Raw genomic sequence first — 21,240 nt, 5'->3', positions numbered from 1 at the left:
AAATAAGCCCCATATAAGGTACTTTTGAATGCCAGGGAAGAGGTCCTAAGTCCCCCTGAATAAATCAGAGTTTAACTTCTGAAAAGAGATGGAGTTTTCTAGGTTGACAAATTGTGGGGTAGCAAGATGAAAAATGAGGGCTATCCGGTCTTTGTGACAGCTACTCCTCTCCCCTAGCCATAAACAAATGTAAGCAAATGGATGTGACTGTGTTCCAATAAGATTTTATTTACAAAAATGAGTATCCAAACAGATTAGCCTCTAGGCTAAAGTTTGACAATCCCCTGCCTTATAGCACCATTTTCCCCTCATCACCCAATCTGGGAACTTACACATTATCTCAGAGTCCTATATCTCCCTTATCACTTACATCTTCCATTATCTAGCCAATCACCCATTCCCATTTTTTTTTACCCCCACTGTCTCTCAGAAATGATAGTAGGTCACTTCTTCCATGTTGCAATGGTCCTGTGCTTGCCCTTGCCCTATAGCCCTCTCTACTCAGTCTAAGAGAAAGCAGTTGCCAGATGCTTAGTAGGTATCTACAGAGACCCATGTGGCAAGGATCTGATGGTTCCTCTCACAGCCATGTAAATAAGCTTAGAATTCGATCCTCCTCAGGCTTCAGATGGCTGCAACCCTGACTGAAATCTACCTCAAACCAGAATACTTCGGTAAACTGCTCCTGGATTCCTAACCCCTTAGATGCGGAATCTAAAATAAGTTGCTAAGTCACAGAAAGTTGTTACAGTGCAATACGTAACTAATATATGTGGTAAGCCCACTGTAGCCCCATTACCTCTGCTTACAACTAAAGTCTAGGGGCAAAAAACAAAAACTACAGGAGGAATCTAAGAAGTAAACATATTCAGACACTGTGAAAGAAAGTGAGTGTACTTTCATCTTTTCTCTAATAGTTTTGTCCTGAAAATAGCCTACTCACAGATCTGTGCAATGGTAAAATTCTAACAGAATCTCACCTTTATGGCTAGACATGAAGAATATGTAAGCATGAACAAATCTCTGGATTTTTTTTTTCTTTTCTCTTGAGGATTTGCCAAAAGCAGGCCCCATGCATGGAGCTGCACTAGAGGAGCAACAGCACAGGTAGATACAACTCCAAAGAAACCTCATCTTTCTCACCAAAGAACTGAGAAAAAGGAACTGTATATATAACCTGAACAATGTGGGAGAAGAACCCAGAGAAAAAACTGGAGAAGAGGATCCTATGATTCTGTGAATGAGTGTGCAGAAATCTCAGGATCAACCCTGATGAGGTACATATAAAGGAAGAAATACAAATAGCACAGCACTTTCCAAAGACTTTTGAGAATCAAACTGATATTTAGAACATTGTCAAAGTCCCAGATAAAGCTGTAAGTAGTGCATGCGTGGGACAGACACAAAGAAACAAAATCTTTGAAAATTGAACTGAAATGAGAACCAATACCCCCAGAAGGCAAAACAGAACTTTAACCTAAAGAAGCTCATCGTCTGACAAAATAACAAACAAACACCTCCAACATTCTCCAGAAAATTGTAACAGGATGCGGAATCTAACTATTGATATGGTTTAGATATGAGGTATCGCCCTAAAAGCTCCTGTGTTAATGCAGGAATATTCAGAGGTGAAATAATTAGACTATGAGGTATGAGCTAATCAGCCCATTATAGATTGAACAGACTGAATGGTAACTGTAGGCAGGTGGGTATAACTGGAGGAGGTGGGTCACTGGGGACCTGCCTTGGAAAACCTCATCTTCCCTGGGATCCCTTCTCCTTCCCATCTCTCTGCTTCCTGACCTTGCCATGAGGTAAGCATCGTTCCTGTGCCACAGCCTTCTGTCATGGTGTTCTGCCTCACCTTTGTCCCAGAGAAATGGAGTTGGCCTACCATAGACTAAATCTCTGAGCCAAACAAACTTTCCTTCCTCTAAGTTGTCCTTGTCAGGTATTTTGGTCATAATGAAGCAAAGCTAACACAATATGACACTTGGAACATCTACAACACAGTCCAAAATCATTTGTCATAAAAAAGAACCCAGAAAATGTGACCAAATCTTAAGGGAAAAGACAATCACCAGATGCTAAACCCAAAATAACAACAAACATTTAACATGTCAGTTTAAAACAAACAAAAAATAATAACTATGCCCTATGAGGTAAAGATAAATACATTTAAAATGAAATGACAACTCTCGGTAAAGGAATATAGAAGCTACAAAAATAACCAAAATAAAAATTTTAGACTGAAAAAACTTATCTGAAAAAAAAAAAATCACAGGATGGACAATATAACAGAGTGAACACAACAGAGGAAAGATGTCAGTGAACTTTAAATTCATAGAAAATATTCAATCTGAGTAACAAAGACAACTTCTGAGAAAAGAAATTGAAAAAGAAATGAACAAGCCACCTTAGGGATTTGTGGAATAATATAAAGAATCTAAAATTCATGCCACTTCAGTCCTAGATGGAAGGATGAAAAGACTGCTACAGGGGTTGGGGTTGTAACTTAGTGGTATAGTGCTTGCACTATACCAAGTAAGGCACTGGGTTTGATTCTCAGCACCACATAAGAATAAATAAAATAAAGGTATAAAAAATTTTTAAAAGACGGTTGCAGAAGTATTTAATTAAACAGTGGCTAAAACATCTTGAATTTGGAAAAGACAAATTTATAGATAATAATAAGTTCAGCGAGCCTTAATGAGGATAAAATCAAATAATATGATGCCTACACACATCATCAAACTGCTACAAATGACAGACATAGGTTAAAAAATTGAAAGGATCTAGAGTAAAAGACACATTTTTACATGGGAACACCAATTTGAATTTCTGTGGCTTTCTCTTCAGAAATCATGAAAGCTGGAAAATAGTGGAAGAATACTTTTAAAGTGCTTAAAGAATGCTATTGATCCAGAAACCTTTAAACTGTGAAAATATCCTTCAGGAATAAAAGTGAAAGTTTTCAGATGAAGTAGAAATAAGAGAATTCATCTCCAACTGGTCATCTCTAAGAGAAATGCTAAAGGAAATTCTTTTTTTTTTTTTTAATTCTTATTTATACATGGACACAATATCTTTTGTTTTTATTTTTATTTGGTGCTGGGGATCAAACCCAGTGCCTCGCATGTGCGAGGCAAGCACTCTGCCAACCCCAGCCCCTAAAGGAAATTCTTTATGCTGAAGAGGAATGAAATAAGCAAACTATAAATGGCAAAAATCTTAATAACTGAGTGAACATTTTCTTCTTTAGTTGTTTAAAATAGATATAACATAAAGCAACCCTTTTGTCTCATAGTGTAGAACCTAAGAGTGAAGTGTGGGATAGGAATGGTGTGGGTGGTGGGCAACTGTAGTAAAGGCTATGGAAAGGCCTACTTTCCCTTTGGTGTCTGTCCATTGTTAACAGTGCAGAAGGCTGTTTTCTACTGCTCAGGACACAGCCATGGTCAGTGACTCAGTAAAAGCTTTGAAGACTTACTTATTTCTGTCCCTGCTTCCCCATGCCTTTTCTAGGTTCCTAGTGAGTACAAGAAGAGCTATTCTCCAGTAGGTGGATAAAACTGTGGGAGGAAAAAGCAATGGTGAAAGGGAACACTGATGGCTTCTTTGTCTGGAGCTGAGGTTCTGTTCCATCAAAACTACAGTTGTCCAAGATACATAATTGAGTAGTCAGCAGTATTCTTAGTGAATGTGTATATTTTCTTCCCTTACAGCGTCACCTCGTAGTGTACAGAAAAGTTTTAATACAAAATTTTAAGGTTTTTGCTAATATCTCTTAAACTAAAAAGTGATGCTGTGGATTCCAATCAAGACCAAAGAAACTCATTATAGTCTTTCTCTCCCTTACAGATTAACAGTAAGAACTCTGAATAGAATACAAAAACCAATAATATAAAAATAAATAATAGCAGTCAGACTCAGGAATGAGCTAAAACGTGAAAAATTATTCTTAAAAGGGTCAGTTTTTCAATTTTTTTCTTGATTTCTGTTTTGGATTTTCCTGAGGATACTGCCAATTGGAAAACTTTATATAGATATGAGCAGTAATGACTCCAAGAAAAACTCTTTGTATTTCTGGCCATAACATGAGGGCCCCTATAACCTATAGAATATGAATGGGAAACTCTTTTATTTCTTCGCCCCCATTTTCTTTCCTGGCACTGACCTAAGGCAGATATAGTGTCAGCCTCATGACATTAGCAGTGACAATAATGCTAACATAGAAAAACCTAAGAGAAAATCTAATTCTTCAGCCAAGTGAATTAGGAAAAAAACCCAATACTGAGAAGTGGCAGAAATCCTCATTGGTATTCTTTTTCCTTTCTTTGATCTGCTTTCCTGCAAGGCTAACCCAAGCTCAACAAGTATGTGACAGTGCAGGTAGCTAAAACTCTGACAGAAGTTTTGTTTCTGGCCAGAAGAACTAAGAAGAGAGATCTCTAAGAAGTAAAGAGTGAGGTGGCAGTGGGTGGAAGGGATATCCTGGAGAAGATCCCCCTAATTCTATGAATGAACCTACATAAATCATGGGTTTACCTCCAAGCTGCATATTTGTAGAATAGTAGAATAGACTCAAAGCAGTCTGCCAGAATTTCCAGGGTGTCTCAAGTTTCTGTACATATTGCAAACAAAGGAATTTGTTCTCTTGTTTTGGACTATGTTTTCTTGAAAGATTGTATAGTAAACAACCTTGGAAGAGAGAGGTAAGAGTCTCTTCAAAGCAAAGACCAGGTTTGTTTACTGGGTAGTATTAATAAAGATGATGTATTCACCAGCACTAAGAACAGGCAGGATTATGGCCTATTACAAATAATTTAGCATAAGGGTTCCTCAGCTTATGGCTAACAAACAAAGGTACAGAATCCACCTGGGCCAATCTACCTCACCTTATTGGAATATGAGGGGCAGGGAAACTGTCACAAACATATGCTTATGTTTCTTGCTATGCTTTGAGTAATAAAATCCTTTATCGTGTTTTCTCCCAGCCACCATAAAACAGATTAAATTGTCAGCTTACAAGGAGGGTAAAATTCTTAGGCTTTTTACAGGTGTTGAGATAAAAAAAGTCAGTGAACAGAGAATATCCAATCTAAATTGAAAAAAAAAAAGAACAGAATAGCAGAACCTTTGAAATATTTTTTTTTTTTTTTTTTTTTTTAGGGCTAGGGTAAATGTTAGTGTTATGGGTTTGTTTTGTGTTAACTTTAGGGCTAGAATTATGGCTAGGGCAAATGTCAGGTCTAGGATTTGGGCTAGTGATAGTTTTAGGGTTAGGTTTATGGCTAGGTCTAGTATAAAGATTAGGTTTAGTGGTAGGTTCAGGGTTAGAGCTGGGTATATTATCATGGGAAGGGGCAGAGTTAGGGTTTGGGTTGGGTTAAGGTTTAGATTTAAGGCTTGAATTAGCATTAGGGTTAGAGTTAGGGTAATGTTAGTTTTAGGTTTAGGGTTCAGTTTAGGTTTAGGTTAATGAAATATGTTAGGGTTAGGGATAAGTTTAGGGTTAGGCCTAGGGTTACAATTAGAGTTATGGTTATGATTAGGGTAATGGGTACTGTTAGAGATAGTGATAGGGCTACGGTTATGGTTAGAATTCTGGCTATTGTTAGGGTAAAGTTTAGAACTATGTTCTAGGTTAGGGTTAGGTTTAGGGTTACATTTAAAGCTAGGGTTAAGGCTCAGATTAGGGCTTGATTTTGGGTTTGGTTAGGGCTAGGATTGGACTATGGTAATGTATGAACTAGTGTTGCAATTACTGCTAGTTTTAGGGTTAGGGTGATGTTTAGAGTAAGGGTTATTGTTAGGGTCAGTGTCAGATTCAGGGTTAGTTTTCGGGTTAGGGTTAGAACTCGAATTATGGCTAAATTTAGTTAGTAGTTGTATGGTTAGGGTTTTGTTTTGGTTAAAGTTTAGGGATATACACTGGTTTTGTTTTAGGGCTAGGGTACGGTTACGGCTAGATTATAGATTATTATCAGGGTTAGGGCTAGTGTTAGGTTGCAGTTTAGGCTTAGGGTGAGGGTTACTTTTATTTTTTTATTTTTTTTTAAATTTTTTATTGTTGGCTGTTCAAAACATTACATAGTTCTTGATATATCATATTTCACAATTTGATTCAAGTGGGTTATGAGCTCCCATTTTTACCCCATATACAGATTGCAGAATCACATCAGTTACACATCCATTGATTTACATATTGCCATACTAGTGTCTGTTGTATTCTGCTGCCTTTCCTATCCTCTACTATCCCCCCTCCCCTCCCCTCCCCTCCCCTCCCCTCTTCTCTCTCTGCCCCCTCTACTGACATTCGTTTGTCCCCCTTGTATTATTTTTCCCCTTCCCCTCACTTCCTCTTGTATGTACTTTTGTATAACTCTGAGGGTCTCCTTCCATTTCCATGCATTTTCCCTTCTCTCTCCCTTTCCCTCCCACCTCTCATCCCTGTTTAATGTTAATCTTCTTCTCATGCTCTTCGACCCTACTCTGTTCTTAGTTACTCTCCTTATGTCAAAGAAGACACTTGGCATTTGTTTTTTAGGGATTGGCTAGCTTCACTTAGCATAATCTGCTCTGATGCCATCCATTTCCCTGTAAATTCTATGATTTTGTCATTTTTTAATGCAGAGTAATACTCCATTGTGTATAAATGCCACATTTTTTTTATCCATTCATCCATTGAAGGGCATCTAGGTTGGTTCCACAGTCTTGCTATTGTGAATTGTGCTGCTATGAACATTGATGTAGCAGTGTCCCTGTAGCATGCTCTTTTTAGGTCTTTAGGGAATAGACCGAGAAGGGGAATAGCTGGGTCAAATGGTGGCTCCATTCCCAGCTTTCCAAGAAATCTCCATACTGCTTTCCAAATTGGCTGCACCAATTTGCAGTCCCACCAGCAATGTACAAGTGTACCCTTTTCCCCACATCCTCGCCAGCACTTGTTGTTGTTTGACTTCATAATGGCTGCCAATCTTACTGGAGTGAGATGGTATCTTAGGGTGGTTTTGATTTGCATTTCTCTGACTGCTAGAGATGGTGAGCATTTTTTCATGTACTTGTTGATTGATTGTATGTCCTCCTCTGAGAAGTGTCTGTTCAGGTCCTTGGCCCATTTGTTGATTGGGTTGTTTGTTCTCTTATTGTCTAATTTTTTGAGTTCTTTGTATACTCTGGATATTAGGGCTCTATCTGAAGTGTGAGGAGTAAAGATTTGTTCCCAGGATGTAGGCTCTCTATTTACCTCTCTTATTGTATCTTTTGCTGAGAAAAAACTTTTTAGTTTGAGTAAGTCCCATTTGTTGATTCTAGTTATTAACTTTTGTGCTATGGGTGTCCTATTGAGAAATTTGGAGCCCGACCCCACCGTATGTAGATCGCAGCCAACTTTTTCTTCTATCAGACGCCGTGTCTCTGATTTGATATCAAGCTCCTTGATCCATTTTGAATTAACTTTTGTGCATGGCGAGAGAAAGGGATTCAGTTTCATTTTGTTGCATATGGATTTCCAGTTTTCCCAGCACCATTTGTTGAAGATGCTATCCTTCCTCCATTGCATGCTTTTAGCCCCTTTATCAAATATAAGGTAGTTGTAGTTTTGTGGATTGGTTTCTGTGTCCTCTATTCTGTACCATTGGTCCACCCACCTGTTTTGGTACCAGTACCATGCTGTTTTTGTTACTATTGCTCTGTAGTATAGTTTCAAGTCTGGTATCGCTATACCGCCTGATTCACACTTCCTGCTTAGCATTGTTTTTGCTATTCTGGGTCTTTTATTTTTCCATATGAATTTCATGATTGCTTTCTCTATTTCTACAAGAAATGCCGTTGGGATTTTGATTGGCATTGCATTAAACCTATAGAGAACTTTTGGTAATATCGCCATTTTGATGATGTTAGTTCTGCCTATCCATGAACAGGGTATATTTTTCCATCTTCTAAGATCTTCTTCTATTTCTCTCTTTAGGGTTCTGTAGTTTTCATTGTATAAGTCTTTCACCTCTTTTGTTAGGTTGATTCCCAAGTATTTTATTTTTTTTTGAGGATATTGTGAATGGAGTGGTTGTCCTCATTTCCATTTCAGAGGATTTGTCGCTGATATACAGGAATGCCTTTGATTTATGCGTGTTGATTTTATATCCTGCCACTTTGCTGAATTCATTTATTAGCTCTAATAGTTTCTTTGTAGACCCTTTTGGGTCTGCTAGGTATAGAATCATGTCACCTGCAAATAGTGATAATTTAAGTTCTTCTTTTCCTATTTTTATGCCTTTAATTTCTTTCGTCTGTCTAATTGCTCTGGCCAGTGTTTCGAGAACTATGTTGAACAGAAGTGGTGAGAGAGGGCATCCCTGTCTTGTTCCAGATTTTAGAGGGAATGCCTTCAATTTTTCTCCATTCAGAATGATGCTAGCCTGAGGCTTAGCATAGATTGCTTTTACATGAAATATTAAAAATTTATATCATCCAAGTCCTAGAAAGAGAGACAAAGAAAAGCTGTGTAGGAAAAATATTTCAAGAAATGACGGGCAAAAATTTCCCAAATTTGATGAAAGACATAAATTTACAGATTAAAGAATAAGCAAACTCCGAACAGGACAAATGAGAGAAAAAAATTACAAGTTACATCATAAAAAGTTACATCATAAAAAGTGGCTGATAAGATAAAAAAGTTAAACTTGAGGTAATTAAAATCACAAAAAACTACATTTAGAAAAATTATTAGAATGACTACATATTTCACATTAGAAATCATAGATCAGATCAGAAAGCAGTGACATGAAATCTTTAAAGTGCCAAACAAAAAGACTTGTCAACTAAGAATTTTATATCCACTAAAAATGTGAGGAGATCAAGAATGTGGGAAGGCTGGGCAAAAGGAACACAAGTTTGAGCCTAGTCTGTGCAACTCAGGGAGACCTCATCTCAAATAAAAAGAACTGAGGATATTGCCCAGTACAGTATTTGCACAGCATGTGTTTCAGTGCTTAGCCTTGAAACAAAAACTAAAAAACCCAAAAGCATTTCAGCCCCAGCACCACAAACAACACAATGAAACTGAAATAAAGATATTTTCAAATGAAAGAATACTGTAGGAATTTGTTGTCACTAGGGCAACTCTAAAACGCTACTTACAAGTTCTTTAGGCTGAAAACATACAATAGAAGAAAGTAACAAATACTTGGACCTTCAGAATTAAATAAATAATCTCAAAAATAGTAACTAACTGGAGAAACAGGATAAACTAGTTATTTTAAATGGGTATGACTAGGCTGGGGTTGTAGCTCAGTGGTAGAGTACTTGTCTACCACATGTGAGGCACTGGGTTTGATCCTCAGCACCACATAAAAAAATAAATAAATAAAGATATTAAGTCCATCTACAACTTAAATACATAAAGATATGTCCATCTACAACTTAAAAAACTCGTTTTAAAAAATGGGTATGACTAATGGAAATAGTAACTTTACCTGATAAGGTTTTCAGTACATGAATATTTAGTACATATGAAAACTATAACATGAAAGGGGGCAGTACACTAATAGAACATCAAAAGTTAGGTTTGTCTATTGCAATTCTTAGAGTAGCCACTAAAATATATATTTGTAAAGAGATAATGCAAAAAAAAAATCCAGTAGATAAATTAAAATGCCAATAAACACTAAAGTAATGCAAAAGGAAGGAGAAAAGAAGAAACAGAAGAAGAAAAACAGCAAGCATATAAAATGGTATAGATCTAATCCAACCATGGCAGTAATTACATTAAACACACCAATTAGAAGAGATGGATACAAAATTAACAAATTAACTACACAACAATATGCTGCCCACACACACACACCAAAAAAAACCCTAATTTAAAAGTCACAGGTTAAAAATAAAACAATGCCAAAAATGTCATATAAAAAAAAGAAAGGTGGAATGTTTATAAACATCAAAGTGAACTTCAGAATAAGGAATATTACCTAGGAATAAAGAAGGGCATGATAAAAGGATCAATTCAACAAAAGACACAAACAATCCCAAATGCCGGTGGCTAACAAAGCTTCAAAATACTGCTAAATAAAACTGATTTAATTAAAAGAAGAATTAATAAATAGAATTATACTTGGAGACATTACATTTTTGTCAATAACTGATAGAACAATTCAACAGTTAATAGGGAAAGGCAGCGAACACTTGAAAAACCTTTTTAACCAATTTGATTTCACGTGTCTAAACACTCCATCCAACCACAGACTATATAGCATCAGCACAAACAAGAAATTAGTAACAGAAAGTTGTCTGGAAAGTTCTCGTATTTTGTAAATTAAACCATACATACTAATTAACACAGGTCAAAAAAGTCACATAGGAAACTATATACCTAAATACTAATACTAGGAAAAGAGTTTCAAGTAAATGATCCAACCTTCTATTTTAAGAAACTTAGAGCAAAGTAAACATAAAGCTAAAAGGAAAATAAGAAACAGAAATCAATGGAATTCAAAACAAATAGAAAAAAATGAAAACAAAAGCTAAATAAAAGCTGGAAAGATTAGAAGAAATTACAAACTTCAAGAAAGACTAAAATAAACACATAAACAAAAAAACCCTGAATATGTAAATTACCATTATCAATAATGAAAGGGGAGAGGCATCACCCATGGAATCCACAGACACAATAATACAATGATAAAGAGTATTATGAAAAACTTAATGCTCATAAATTGCACAATTGAGAGTAAGTGGCCAAATTCCTTAAAATACACATACTGCCAAAGTTCACCAAGAAAAAATAGTCTATTTAAAACACTAAATTTGTAGTCAAAGGTCTTCTTTTGCACAAAACTACAGCAGATTTCACTAGAGAGTTCTTTCAACATTTAAGGAAGACTTAAGACTAATTCCACAGAGCCTCTTCAAGAATATGAAATAAGAAAAAATCCCCAATTAATTTAAGGAAGCCAGCATTTCTGATACAAAACCAGACAGACATTACAAGAAACAGAAAACTACAAACCATTACCTTCCATGAATATAGACACAACAACCTAAACAAAATATTAGCAGAATAATCCAGCCATATATAAAAAGAATAAAAATATTATGTCTGTGGGTTGTCCCAGGAATGAAAAGGCTTATTCAACATTTGAAAAATGAATCACTATAATCTTCCTTATAAATAAACTAAAGGAGAAAATTATATGATAATCACAATAGATTAAAAAAAAGCTTTTGTCAAAATCAACATCCATTTATGAGATGATGTTGATTTCTCTCAAAAAGGGAATAGAAAGAAAAGTATTTTACCCACATGAAGTTTATCTACACACAGACACTTTACAAATAATATATATATGTATGTATGTGATATATATATATATATATATATATATATATATATATATATGAATGAAAAAGAATATTTTTCTCCTATAACTACAAAAAAAGAAAGGACACCCTCTAATACCATGTCCTGTCAACATTATATGGTGGTCCCAATCAGTGCAATAAGGCATCCAGAGGAAAAGAGGAACAAAGACTGGAACAAAAAGAAATAAAACTCTAGCTACAGACAACATAATTATCTACACAGAAAATCCCAATGACTACATAAAAACCTATTAGATCTAATGAGGTTTTAGCATAGTTACAGCATCCAGGGTCAATATGCAACTAATGAAGAAAATGTAAAAATGAAAGAAAAGCAGCAAAACTGAAATCAAACACCATGAAATACTTAGGTAGGAACTCTCAAAAGATGTGCTGGATCCATATGCTGAAAACTATAAACACTGATAAAGAAATCAATTAAGGTCTAGAAAATGGAGAGACTGCATTTGTTAACATGTTCATTTTCCCCAAGTTAATCTATGGATTCAAAAAATGCATCCCAATTAAAATTTCAGCAGCGTGTTTGATAGAAATCAGTAAATTGATTCTAAAATCATGTGGAAAGACAAAAGAACAAGGATAGCCAAAATAATTTTAATATCAAAATCAGAAGACTCGTACCACTTATTATCAAGACTCAGCTATAGTAATGAAGACAATGTAGACTGGCAAAAGGATAGTTAATAAATCAATGAAGCAGAGTCCAGAAATAGGCCAGACATACAAAATTGCTATGGTATGCAAATGAGTTGTGTCTCCCAAAGGTCCATGTTAAAGGCTGTGTCTCCAGAATGGCATTATTGTTAAGTGTTGTGACTCTTTAGAGTGTGGGAGGCCTTATATCACTGGGAATATGGCCTCAAAAGGACTATGGAACACCACCCCCCCCCACCACCAGCTATTTTCTCTGTTCCTAGCTTGAGATGTGACCATGCTGTTTCTAACACATGCTCTGGTGTGCTGTCCTCACAAAAAAGCCCAAGCCATTAAGGCCACTCACTCTTAAGACTTTAACCACCAAAATCATAAACCAAAATAATCCTCTTTACTTCATAGGCAGATTGTGTCAGGTTGTTTCATTATAATGACAGAAAGCTGACTAATACAATGATCAATTGATTTTGACAAATATACAAATACAACTCAATAAAGAAAGGCTAGTGTAGCCCATACCTCATATGAAAACCAACTCAAAATGAATTCTAGGCCTAAATGAAACACCTACCAACTATAAATCTTGTAAAAGAAAATAAAAGCAACCTTGTGACCTTGGGTTAAAGTTAGCAAAGGATTTATATTCTATATGACATTTAAAGTGAATGCTAATTCACAATAAGGTGGGTATTTTGGACCAAAAAGAGGAGAGTGAAGGGAAGGCAGGAGACATGGGAGTAGGAATGATAGTAGAATGAAAAAGGCATTATTACTCTATGTGTATATATGATTACATGACCTGTGTAACTCTACATCATGTACAACCAGACCAATGAGAAGTTATATTCCATTATGTATGATGTGTCAAAATGTACTTTACTGTCATGTGTAACTAATTCGAACAAATAAATTTAAAAAAATAAAGTTCTATAAATGAAAACAGAAAGGATAATGTTCTTTTATCAAAATGATAAACTTTTGCATTGTGAAAGAAAAGGTTAATAACAAAAGACAAGCAACAGGCTTGGAAAAAATTCCTAGAAAACACATATCTGACAAAGGATTCACATTCAGACTACATGAAGTATTCTAAAAATTTAACATGGAAACTCAAGTTTTAAAATGGATAACAGACGTGAAAGGATGTTTCAAAAAAGACAGAAGTCAGTTGGTGAAGATAAACTCAGAATCACTAATCATTAGGGAGGGTATATTAAAATCACAAGGTAGGGTTGAGGGTGTAACTCAATGGTATAGGGCTTGCCTAGTATGTGCAAAACCCTGGGTTTGATCCCCACCACTACCAAAAAACACCAATAATAATACTACACAACTGATGGGAGGCTAAAAGTCAGCTGTGTGCAGACCTATGGTAAAGATTTTTGGCTTTTTCAGTGGCAAGCTGGTTATCTCTCACTAAATGTAGAACTGGGAAGACTTATACTTTTCACCAAACAGATGAAAAAAACACACAGGTAACCTTGATAGCAGATAATAACCACTGACCTATACTGCTAGTGTAAGTTTTTATCAATTTAATTTTTAATAATGGCTGAGTTTCCTAAACTAATTCACAAAATTCCTTAAAATTTAACAATCAATTCTTGCTAGCCAGGACAAACCTGATCAAGCTTACCACTGCCTAAAATAAAAATTAACAAGAAGTCCTGAAAAGAATGTGGAACAACTAACATTCTCATTCATGGACGATGGCAATACAAAATGATACAGCCACTGGGGAAAATAGTTTCGCATTTTTTTTTATAAAGTTGTTTGCATTTATCACACAACCCAGCAATCCTTCTTCAAAGCATTTACACAAAAGAGATAAAATGTCAACCAGAGAAATGAGAAGTTTTGCTCTATTTGTGTACTATATGTCATAATAAATTCTACTGAAAAATATTTTTTTTTAAAAAAAAGAGATAAAACATGTGCTCATGTAAAAGCCTGTAAGAAAAGTTTATACTAGTTTTATTCATAATTGTCAAGAACTGGAAACAATCCAAAATGTCCTTCAGGGGATGAACAGATAAACAGTGGTACATATATACACCAAGAATACTAAATTCAGCAATAAAAAGAAATGAACTACAGATAAATACTATACTATACTATAAATGCTATACTATAAATAAACACTATAGATATATTTATACTATAAATACTATACGATAAAAACTATAGATAAAAATACATGTGATAAATACAAACAACATGAAATACCATTGATGACTCTTAAGTGCTTTATGCTAAATAAAGAAATTAGACTCAAAAAACTTCATATTGTATGATTTCATTTGCATGACATACTGAAAAAGACAAAAGTGTAGGCAGAAAACAGATCAGTAGTTGCCAAATGCTGGGGAATGGGAGGAGTTAATTACAAAGAGCAACATGACAGAATTTACTGGGGTGATTGAACTGTTCTATATCTTGATTAAAGTTACAGTAAACTTTACAAAATTGGAATGAACTTCATATCAACTAAAAACTATCATCAGAGGAATAAAACAGAACTGTTCAATTGTGTATGAACTATTCAACTCTTCATAGTAAAGTGAGCATCTGCAAAACTAACATTGAAGGCAAGTCTTATTTTTTTCAGGAAAAAAAATCTTCAAAAATATTTGAGCATTCCTGTTTCAGGTAACTTCACAGAATTACTTTTTTTATTTTTTATTTTTAAACAGGCTCTAAAAGGGAAAGTAGTAAACTAGAGTTATGCTTCTTCATAAATTCCTTTCTAGTAATTTTTCATGCTTATTGCCTTTAACCATGTTACTGTTTTTTCCCCTCTAAATCATAGATAATTTATAATGATTTTTTGGAAATTTGGTACTTTTAAAGGTGGAGCTTTATCACTGAACAAATTTATGACAGACTCTCAAATCTACATCTCTAGCCCATCTAGTATTTCTAGCTACCTGTTATCATTTTTATTTACTGTAGTGCTGGGAATTGAACCCAGAGCCTTGTACATGCTAGGCAAGCATGCTTAACACTGAGCTACACCACCAGCCTGATAATTATCTTTATTGGTCTAACATATATCCAACCAAATAAATTTATAATTATTTGCTCTAAAAATGATCTAAAAGGAGGGAGCCATACAAATGTTACCTTTTCATCTGTTACTGCATCAAATCCCTTGTTTTATTATTTGTACTTTGCTCTATAAAAAAGCTTCCAATTTATCAACCCAACAATGGTACCTCCCATTCAAATTTATCCCTCAGGTGGTCATATTAATCTTCCTAGGTAAAATGTTACAACCATGCAAATCTTCCATTCCTTTCACTTGCCTACATAACAAATGTGAGAACTCTTCACAATCTTACTACATAGTAAGCCTATAACACATTCTACATTCAGTTACTCAAAATTATTTATGGTTCCTTAGAATTGAACACAGAGAATCTGAACCTCAGAGAGACCCTTGTCAATTCCCCACTTCAAAATTTCATTCCACTCTTCAAGAACTCTCTTAAATACTACCTCGTCAATTAGCTTTTCCTAGTCAAAAGATACATTCATTGTTCATTCACTATGTGTTAAAGAATGTGATAGGAATTAGTTTCTCATTTCACTGGCATTTTATGTTTTCAGATCATATAATCTCTCTGTATCAAAATTTTCTGTACATCTTTTCCTTCTCTACTGGAGATTTTCCATCTTCAAAGACTTATAGTGTTTTGCTGATCTTTGTACTCTTATTTTAATATAAATATTATAGTAGAGATTGTAATCCCAGAGGCTTGAGAGGCTGAGGTGGGAGAATCACAAGTTCAAAGCCAGCCTCAGCAACTTGGTAAGGTCCTAAGCAACTCAGTGAGACCCTATCTCAAAATAAAAATTTAAAAAAGGACGGGGGATGTGGCTCAGTGGTTAAGCGTCCCTGGATTCAATCCCTGGTACAAAACAAAACACTACAGCAGAGAATAAATAAGTGTTTACTGAAGCCAACCAAATATGTTATCTTCTGGGCACTTATAGCCTGGAGTTACATGTTAGGACAGAAATTCTAAGGCCTGTGAATACCTCATCTGAAAATTCTAGTTAAAATTCTCTATAAACATTTTGATGTGATAACATTAGGAAAATACTGTGGTATTCACCTTAAATTTAGCTGACTCACATTTGAGGTTAATAAAGAACCAAGTGTAAACACCTATTTGGTCAACTGACTTGTTGACAAGTGTCCCAAGATCATCAATCAATGGGAGAAACATATGATGTTTTTAACATCATATGTTTTAACATCTTTTTAACATATGATGCAGGAACAACTGTATTGTCATATGCAAAATAACAAAGTTGGACTCTTACCTAATGCCATCTACAAAAATTAACTCAAAATGGATCAGGCTTGTTATAGTTTGGCTCTGAAGTGTTCCCCCAAAACTTACACTTGGCTCCCAACACAACAACTTTCAGAGGAGAGGCTTTTGGGAAGTGATCAAATCATGAGGGTTCTGATCTCATCAGTGGATTAATTCTTTAATAATTGGATGAATTATTGGGAAGTGGCAGAGGACAGGGCTAGTGGGACCTAGTTGGAGGAATAAGGTCACTACGGGCAACCCTGGAAGAGTATTTCTTGCACTAAACCCTTTTTTTCTCCAGTGATCAATGTCCCCTGCCCCCTTCCTGGCTACCAGGAGCTGAACAGCTTTCCCACCATGTCCTTCTGACAAGACGCTCTATCTCACTTCAGGCCCAAAGCAATGGAGCCAGCCAATCATGGACTGATATTTCTGAAGGCCTAAGTCAAAATAAATCTCTCCTCCTATAAGTTGTTTTTTTCAGGTATTTGTCAAAGCGATGAAAAAGCTGACTAACAGACCTCAATATAAGAGCTAAAACTATAAAACTCTTAGAGGAAAACGCAGGTGTAAATCTTCATGACCTTGGATTTGGGACAGAGGATTCTTGTTAAGACACTGAAAGCATAAACACTAAAAGAAAAAATAGATGAATTTGACTTCATTAAATGTAAAAGATTTGTTTTAGAGGACCCCATTAATATCATGAAAAAAGCTGGGTGCAGTGGTGGGCACCTGTAATCAAAACACTCAGGGATGCTGAGACAAGAGGATCAGTAGAGCCCAGGAGCTGAAGACCAGCCAAGGCAACATAGCAAGATGCCATCTTAAAAGGAGGAAAAAAACTTGAGATTGAGGGGGTATGTATCTCAGTGGAAGAGGACTTGCTTAGCATGTGTGAGGCCCTGGGTTCAATTCCCCAATACCAAAAAGCAAAAACAAACCAAACAAAATTTTTTTAAAAAACCTGAATGATGGATGGATATATACTACAGTACTACAAACCTTGAAACCATCATGCTAAGTGAAAAAAAGTCAGTCACAGGAAAACAAAACAAAACAATATAATCCCATTCCTACAAAATCCAGAACTGGATAATATAAAGAGACAAATTATTGGCTATTTAGGATTCAAAACAGGTGGGTTAGAGAAAGGGAAGAGAGATGACATCTAAACATCTTAAAGGGTACAGGGTTCTTTTTGAAGTGATAAAAATACTTTTCAGGTATCAAAAAAAATAAAATAAAATTTTGCCAAATTCTTTCTCTTCTCAATCCTTTCTCTGCCCTAAACCTAGCCTCTCGCCACTTTCTTGTCTTATAGTCACAATGGAAACATAAAGCAGACATTTGAAACATCTTTTATTTACTTAATACAATTTTATGTGACTTTCTAATTTTGAAAGAAAATGAGTTTTTTCCTTCTTAAAGGAATGAGTTTAAAATTGGGTTAAAAATATATACATAGGCATATAGATAAACTAATGTGTAGGCATTATAAACTGAACAATTATGGCATTGAAGCTGTGTATGATTTTCACTTACGTGGGTTTCAACTGATCCCCCACTCCAGATCAAATACTCTCAAATGAAAAAGTTGTCTATCTGAATGACATAATTTTAAAAACTCTGATTTTCTTTTCCCTTTTAAATTAAAAGACATGGGCTAGGATTGTGGCTCAGCGGTAGAACGCTCCCCTAGCACAGGCGGGACCTGGGTTCGATCCTCAGCACCACATAAAAATAGAGGCATTGTGTTGCATCCATCTACATCTAAAAAAATAAAATATTTTTAAAAAAAATAAAATAAAATAAATTAAAAGACATTTGTTTTTAAGTATTACTTTTAATTTACAGCTTAGGCAATACACATTTTCTTAGGTAATAAGTATCAAAAGCAGATGATCTCCCTTGATATTACTTAGGGCCTTGCAATTTAGTGTTCTCTATGGCTCAGAAGCACCACAAGGACAGCTTGATAAAAATGTAGAATAATGGGCCCTATTGCAGCTTTACAGAATCATAATTTGCACTTCAACAATATCCCAAGGTAACTTACTTTAAAAAGTCTGAAAAGCTCTGATCTAGAACACTTATTAAGCATGGATATTCAAGTGAGGTGCAGGCATCTGCATTTTTAACATAAATACTGTGGCTTTTCCAATACAAAAAAGTTTGAGAAGCACTATTTAATAGAACGTGAAGTACTGAAAGAGGATTCCTTTAAAACAGTTTGGTAAACTAAGAAATACTACTATATATCCTTCCCCAAACTTTTTTTTTTTTTTTTTTTGTACTAGGGATTGAACCCAGGGGGCCTTAACCACGAAATCACATCCCCTGCCCTTTTTATTTTATATTTTGAGACAGGGTCTCACTAAGTTGCTGAGGCTGGCCTCAAAGTTGAAATCCTCTCACCTCAGCCTCCCAAGCCTCTGGGATTATAGGTGTGTACCACCATACCCAGTTCCCCAAACATTTTGAGAGAAAAAATATCTGAATTTACAAATCTCACAGCCATACTACTTTCTAAAAATTAATAACCTGAATGAATTTTTGAAATATGGAGTTTAAGATGAATAACTAACGTCAACTTTATGTACAATTTTCATGTGCATTAACCACGATAAATTTAAGTTTTCCTAATCAAACTTTGTAGACTATCACTGAAAAATGATCAAACATACTTTTTAAAAATTCTCATCCACGGGCTGGGGTTGTGGCTCAGTAGTAGAATGCTCGCCTAGCACATGCGAGGCCCTGGGTTCAATCCTCAGCACCATATAAAAATAAATAAATAAAATAAAGGTATGTGTCCAACTATAACTAAAAAATAAATATTAAAAAAAAGAAATTCCAATCCACATGGCAAATATGATTCCTTTTACTTCACTCCAAACAAAGTTCCAAACAGGTCAACCAAGTTTGTTTGGATTCTTATGTAAAACCTTTCTATTCTCCAATGAGAATACAGGTCTTTGAACATGCCAATGTAGCTGTATAACATGCATAAAGAGCAAAAAAAAAAAAGATACTAAGCCTCCCAAATATATCCAGAAAAAAAAAATTTCACTAATTCTTAGGGGATGCTAATTTGACAATCCAGTAAAAATCTAATAAATGCAAATATTCAAGGTTTTGTGAGGAACACAAAGATGATCAAGGTACTATCCCTAGTCCCAGGGAACCTAAAATCTGAGGGGAGGTAGGGTTTAGCTGGAACTTTGCACCAATTAGCAGAATGTGGTCAGTGCTGAAAATGGTTCCCGGAAGTTCCCAGTTTCAGGTAGCTAAAAATTCTGAAAGTAGATATTTTACAGTAATTTCCAACTTATTTGTTGTAGAGGTGAACAGATCAAGAAAGCACTTTAGCAGTAAGGATAGTCTGTGGTAAACAACCTTCCAGGAAATTTGCTTACATTTTAATAAACACAATTAAAATTAGGATTTTAGGTGTGTATGTTTTTAGTAAATGTAACGTAATTAAAACATGAACTAGACATAGGCGGTCCAATACACATAAGTTCATAGAGGGTGTTTCCTTTGACAAAAACAGGAACATTCCGCTTCAGAGATCGCTGATCATGCGAGAAAAGAGGAAAAAGGAGTGGAGAACTGTGTCTATTTTTCCCCTGTTAGCTTAAAAGAAAAAAAAAAAAAGCCGTTTCCTGAACTACTCCCTCCTTTCAACTTTAAAATTTTCTAAACACTAAGGTCTCTAAAGGGTCTTGGAACTAAAGACAAACAAAAATAGGCAAATGCATTTACCTACTCAATAGCCCAAACAGAAGCTTTTACCTCGAGGGGAACCAGCAGTCCACTAAGGACCACGACCTAAGAAAGTGCACCCAAATGCTCCTGGCTGACCCTCGGCCACTCTGAGCTCACTTCATTGCTCTTCCCTTTCAGGGCACACCCTCCCGTGGGAAGAGAGAAACCAAGCACTTCTTCAAAGGGGCTAGGGAAGCCCCAGGGGAGTGCCGAGCGGCATGCTGGCACCCGGGACAAGACCATCTCTGGCCTGAAAGAAGAGGTGCAACTGACACCAAGAAGGGCCGGTAGAATGGGGAAAGGGCGCTGCGATGCACGGTCCGGACGCTGCCAGCCCCTTAGAGAATTAGGTCGGTCCCCAAGGCCCGCAAGCTGCTCTCCTGAGGAGGCCTTACCGCCCAGGCCATTACCCAACCTACTGACAGGTACCTGAGGTGGGGTCCGTCACAGGTGTCACCCACCTGGTCTTGCTAGCCCTGGGGGTGGGAAGGGACAAGCTGGGTTAGGGTAACGGCATCTAAAAGGAGAGACGCGGGGAGCAGCGCAGCACGGAACCCACGGAGATGCAGTCTGACCTCTAGCGTGGAGACAGTGCTGGTGAACAAGTCTTCTCCGTCCTCCAGTTCCTCAAAGTCGGTGGGTTTCCCGTCCCCCAGCGGAGGAGGCTCCCTCTCGGCCGCCATCTTCGCTCGCTCGGACGACTGCGCGAGCTGGGCCTCGCGGAACTGTCACGTGAGCACGCACAGCCAGGCTGGCGCGCCGACCCGCAGGCTCCCCGCCTCCCCGGCCCGCCTCCCACGGCCCCGCCCAGCGCGAGGCCCCGCCCCCGGCCTCGTGACGGTGACCTCCCCGAGCGCTCGGAGCTCAGCTCCGCCCCTTCGCGGCTTCAGCCCCCGCCTCCGTGTCTGGGTCATTGCCTGCTTCTCGCCGTTTACTTGGTGACTTGAGGAAGAATTCTGGACTCTTATTACCGCAGCACCTTCTTAGCAGGGCTAGGCCAAATGATTTCTGTGAACCATTTTTGTGGCTTTCCTTTAGGAAGTAGAAAAGGTCGAGGAACCACTCTTTAGGCTTGGAGTTTGTACAGACTGAGGAAGCAAGGCACATA

At 36.6% G+C, this 21,240-nt stretch overlaps 1 protein-coding gene across 1 annotated transcript in view; it reads right to left on the bottom strand.

Annotated features, from left to right (window-relative positions):
- The window catches only part of Snx2 (sorting nexin 2), an 80,814-nt gene extending 59,947 nt beyond the window's left edge, over window positions 1-20,867 (bottom strand). The window contains exon 1 of the mRNA XM_046459991.2: window positions 20,708-20,867. Within this exon, the coding sequence (XP_046315947.1) occupies window positions 20,708-20,815 (108 nt within the window). The 5' untranslated portion in view covers window positions 20,816-20,867. The remainder of the gene's footprint in view (window positions 1-20,707) is intronic.
- Window positions 20,868-21,240: the final 373 nt, after the last annotated feature.

The sequence above is a fragment of the Marmota monax genome, unplaced genomic scaffold (assembly GCF_021218885.2).
Source record: "Marmota monax isolate L192 unplaced genomic scaffold, Marmota_monax_Labrador192_F-V1.1 WCK01_AAM20220418_F8-fsc00006, whole genome shotgun sequence".
Taxonomy (NCBI): Eukaryota; Metazoa; Chordata; class Mammalia; order Rodentia; family Sciuridae; genus Marmota; species Marmota monax.
Note: the sequence above shows the minus strand (reverse complement) of the source record. Positions and strands in the feature narration are given on the sequence as shown.